The 5000-nt window shown below is 43.1% G+C and overlaps 1 protein-coding gene across 1 annotated transcript in view; it reads left to right on the top strand.

Moving 5' to 3' along the window:
• Positions 1-5000, top strand: part of ptprua (protein tyrosine phosphatase receptor type Ua) — a gene marked incomplete at its 5' end in the record, with an annotated part of 205691 nt that overhangs the window by 177958 nt on the left and 22733 nt on the right. The window contains 1 exon segment of the mRNA XM_084311954.1: positions 1881-2195. Coding sequence (XP_084168080.1) covers positions 1881-2195 — 315 coding nt within the window.

Here is a 5000-nt window from a genome sequence, read left to right as displayed (position 1 = left end):
TTAAGAGGTTAAACCATTCAGGCAACAATTATGAGTGTTTGTGCATACATTTTGGTTACACCTCTCTGACAACTGTAACAACCACATCAACAACACATACATGTCTATCAGGACCACAGGCGTACACACTTACTTCACAACAAATGTAACAGAATCTAAATGTTGGTGTGAATCAGAGTACAAAACACATTGTGGGTGACTCCCAGCCCTCCATCTGAGCTCCGGGGGGTTAATTAAAGAGAAGCAGGCTATTCTCTGTCCTCGCTTCACAATGGTGGAACGAACTTCCCAACACAGTCAGGACAGCCGAAACCTGCCCAATGTTCCGCCGTCCACTAATAACACACTTTTTCAAGAAATATCTGGAATGAAAATAAAAGAAAATATGAACCTTCATACTTTACTTTTACTATCATTCATTTTGCTACTAATCTTCCTTGTCTATATTACTACCTACTATGCTAATATGTCTATAGTACGATGCAATCAAGACTGTAGCACCCAAGTTCAACACTGTTTGAGTTGTACCCTTCCTGTTGACCTGTTGTACAGAACTTGTAAGTCGCTTTGGATAAAAGTCAGCTAAATTACTAAATGTAAATGACGGCTTTGCACACACACACTCACGCAGACACAAACATGAATAGACACGTGCCAGTATGCACACGCGCACGCACACACACACACGCACGCACGCACGCATGCACGCACACACACACACACACACACACACACACACACACACACACACACACACACACACACGATACTAATTGCTCTTGATAACCAAAGAAATTTTTTCTTTCCTCCATCAAACTAAATTTCACTGTAATTAACATTCTAAACAATTTGAAATAGCATGTAATCCATGTTGGTGATGGGCAAAAGTTTTAGGCGTTAGACTTATGGTACGATAGTAATAGTAAGTCCCATTTCTTTCAGCCTTTTCCTGGTTACATGCCATCCGTTTTCATGATGTTAATAATTGGTGACCTCCAGACGGAATAATTACAAATTGTCATTCTCTCATGCAGCCCATTGGACTCCCCTTAATACCACTCACATGGCCGCCTAATGAAACATAATTGCACCAAGTTGCCTAGCAGCAGTATGTGACTCGCCTGCCCAGAATGTCCATTCATTCTGTGAAAAGCATCGGGGAGCCGTTCACATTATGAAACAAAGTTAGATAATCAGGTCAATCTTCCCTCCCATTTCAATTTCCACAGCCTCATAATATGCTTATGCATAATGGCTGAGATAACTAACTGTGTTTTTATCCATTAAGCCTCTTGGTGGTTTTTGACTGACGCTAAATGTATTTTAAAACTTCAGAACAGGAAACATTTACACTGACAGCGGGGCATTTCCAGTGGAATATTGTTTTTGTGACCTTTTGTTCATCTCCCTTTGATCAATCTCTGGTTTGCTTCGTCTGTCTGTTCCGATCACCATCTGTCTGCCCCCCCCCCCCCCCCCCCCCCGCAGTATTTTCATCTCACAAACACAAACACACACATGGAGACACATATTTTACTTTGCTTTTCAGTCTAATTGTCTTCAGCATACTCCTCAACCCCTCCACCCTCTCTCTCATCCTCTATCACTCTTCTGTCTCCCCTCCTCTCTCTCTCTCTCTCTCTCTCTCTCTCTCTCTCTCTCTATCTCTCTCTCTCTCTCTCTCTCTCTCTCTCTCTCTTGCTCTCTCTCTTTCTCTCTCTCTTGCTCTCTCTCTCTTTTCTCTCTCTCTTGCTCTCTCTCTCTTGCTCTCTCTCTCTCTCTCTCTCTCTCTCTCTCTCTCTCTCTCTCTCTCTCTCTCTCTCTCTCTCTCTCTCTCTCTCTCTCTCTCTCCCTCTCCCCCACCACGTCCTCCTCTCCAGACCCTGAACTCGGTGACCCCGCACCTGGACGTGGAGGAGTGCAGCGTCTCGCTGATGCCCAGGAACCGGGAGAAGAACCGCAGCATGGACGTGCTGCCGCCCGACCGCACCCTGGCCTTCCTCGTCACCGCGGAGGGCGAGGGCAACAACTACATCAACGCGGCGCTCACCGACAGCTTCCACCGGCCGGCCGCCTTCGTGGTGACGCCGCACCCGCTTCTGGGCACCACCACGGACTTCTGGAGGCTGGTCTACGACTACGGCTGCACGTCGGTGGTCATGCTGAATCAGCTCAACCAGTCCAACTCCGCCTGGGTAAGTGGAGGGGACAGAGGGGATTGTTCAGGAATTTATGGTAATAGTATGGATGTATACTCAGTCAGATGTAGAACACAGGTTTATTGAGCTCAAAATCAAATCAAATCAAATTTATCTTGCAAAGCCCGACAACACACGTTAATGTCCCCATGGGCCGATCACGTCTTCTTTAAACAAGTCAAAAAGAAGAAAACATCACAATAAGTCAAGAACAAAACAAGAACACCATAAAGTCAAAAAAAAAAATTATAAATGCAAAATAAATAAATGCAACACTCCCAGACATACCCCACGCGAAGGTAAGGAAAAACTCACTAAAACCTAGCAATAGGAAAAAAATGCACCACAGGCAGTGTGGAGGAGAGAAACCTTAGAAGGGCCATTCAAGGGGGGATCTCCCTTCTTAGATGTCGGTGATAGTAGTGTTGCAATAAAACAGGCGGACAGTTGGTAGGCATGCACTCATATGTGTAGTGAAACACAGATAAGTGCATGCGATACCAACTGAACCTTTTGAAAGATTAAAGATAGAGCTGATAGCGATAGCAACTGAACAAACAGAGTATCAAGTAGAAATAGGTTGAGAGTTATTGCTCGATGACTCCAGGAGTGCCAAGGCCTAGTATCCCTCCAAAGAGCTCGGGAATCCAGTAAAACGTAGGTCTTTATAGTGGAGAGGATAGGGGTTGTCTCCAGGTCAAGGGAAGAGCCAGACGGCCTTCCACCACAGAGGTCTGGAGAGGGAGCGCAGGGAGAGGAGAGTGGAGGTGGGACAGCAGGAGTTGATAGATAGATATCATGGTAACTAATTCATTCTCAGTGGACCAACTCCAAAAAGTGTTGCTTGATGACATCATGAATTCATGTCTTGATGCTCATTAGGCACGTAAAATGGCTACTATGAGGAATCACACATGAATACATTCGGGGTCATTGGATCCACATCCTTTACAGCAATACTCAATTCATGCAATTCCAAGACTGTTTAAGGACCACAGTGTGCAGAATTAGACACTGATACTTAATAAAAAAAGAGGCAAAAATAACATATTTGTATGCAAGAACCTAACGGCAGTACCTAGCTTAAAAAGATGAGCCCCATAGAGCCTGTGGAACACTGTTGGGTCTGTCAGACTTAAAGGGGTTGGATTCTTTGACATTAAGTCATAGGAAGTACATGCCAGTAGTGTAGTCAATGCGTGAGCATCAGCTTACTTACTGAGTCCCATCGTCAGAGTTCTGGCCACAGCTTCCGAGCGAACTGGGAAGCTTCAGACAGGGTCTCGAAAAACAAAACAAAAGAAAGTGTTAATCCACACCACAGCATGCAGACAAAAGCTTTAACCATACACAACAGAAAACTGCGGTCGTCCGGCATTCCCTATGCTTGATTCTTCTCTCAGACCATCTTGAAACATCTGCGTCACTCTGGGACTTGTTCCAAGACATTGTTTCATTGCCATCTCCAAGCAGATATCCTATAAGATTTTAAGGACATAATAAAAAGCCAAATAAAACCAGGCTTTATTATTGATCAGTGTAATTCTATAGCATGGCCAGTCAGGCTGCTGGAACAGACCTATACTGATATCATTAATGATGGTCATTTCAAGATAAACACCCCAAAAACGTGTGATATTATAATCAATAATAAAGAAGCATATCTTGAGTAGTTGGAGGCAGGGTTAGAAATTAACATTTTTTTTCAAGGGCTTTTTTTGCCCCCTTTAATTGATTTTCGGGGGCTTTTTTTGTATTTCGGGGGCACAACATTTTTATAATGAAAATTAACATAAAGATTATAAAACATTGTTGACACTTTTTTTTACAGTCTTCGTCCCTATGTTTGATAACGTAATGTTAATGTCTCCATATATAGGGCTCTACGCTAACCTTTTTCCCAAGGAGCACATGTGCTCCTAAATAAAATGTTAATAAATAAAATCTAAATACAAATTTAGGAGCACACAGAAATGTAGGAGCACAGTGACAATTGTTCAAGTAACACACACACACACAACACACACACACACACGCACACGATGTGTGACATCATGGCTTGGTTTCATGTTTTGAGGTACCTTCAATTATCTGTAAATAATACATACATACTCTATCTAAATAGATTAAATATTATTTTCCCTGAGGGCAAGTTGTGTTGTTGTCTTGATATATCTACAAATAGCAGACGAATAACCGGTTGCCTCTGGATCAATGAATGTCTAATATTGAATAATATTATTAGATATTTTATTTTTAACATCCCTAATTCCAACAGTCAAGAGGCTTGTTTCAAATTGATGAAAAACCCCACACACGCAACGTTTGTGAGTATAGGCTCTGGCCAGATCGATCAATGAAATACGTTGCGCGCTCAGCGCTGTGGAATGAAGGATATGCGCATCGGGATCGGATTTGGATGTTATTCTTTGGAGTTGTGTTACAAATGGAACGGTCTTTCCCCGCCGAACACAAGTTACTTAACGTTACACAGGTCGCGCTATGCAGATGCTTAGCTTGCTAACGTAAGATCAGTGTAATGCTTGATGAAAGCAGAGCGCTCTGTCTGTGTTCGCATCCTCTCAAGTGCCTGTAACACGCAGCGGCCCCGCCTCCTCCTCCTTGGAACAAACATTCCACCCAAAAACTGAATTTCAGTCCAGTTTCAATCTGAACTATTAACAGCGGAGCTGTTTTGTAATCTTCACAATCACTCGTCTGTCTCGCACACTGCAAGTAAATGATTTTTCCGGTTTGCACACACACATATTATTAGGGGCAAATACGAGGGAAATGCTCGCA

The sequence above is a fragment of the Notolepis coatsorum genome, assembly GCF_963971535.1.
Source record: "Notolepis coatsorum genome assembly, chromosome: 4".
Taxonomy (NCBI): domain Eukaryota; kingdom Metazoa; phylum Chordata; class Actinopteri; order Aulopiformes; family Paralepididae; genus Notolepis; species Notolepis coatsorum.
Note: the sequence above shows the minus strand (reverse complement) of the source record. Positions and strands in the feature narration are given on the sequence as shown.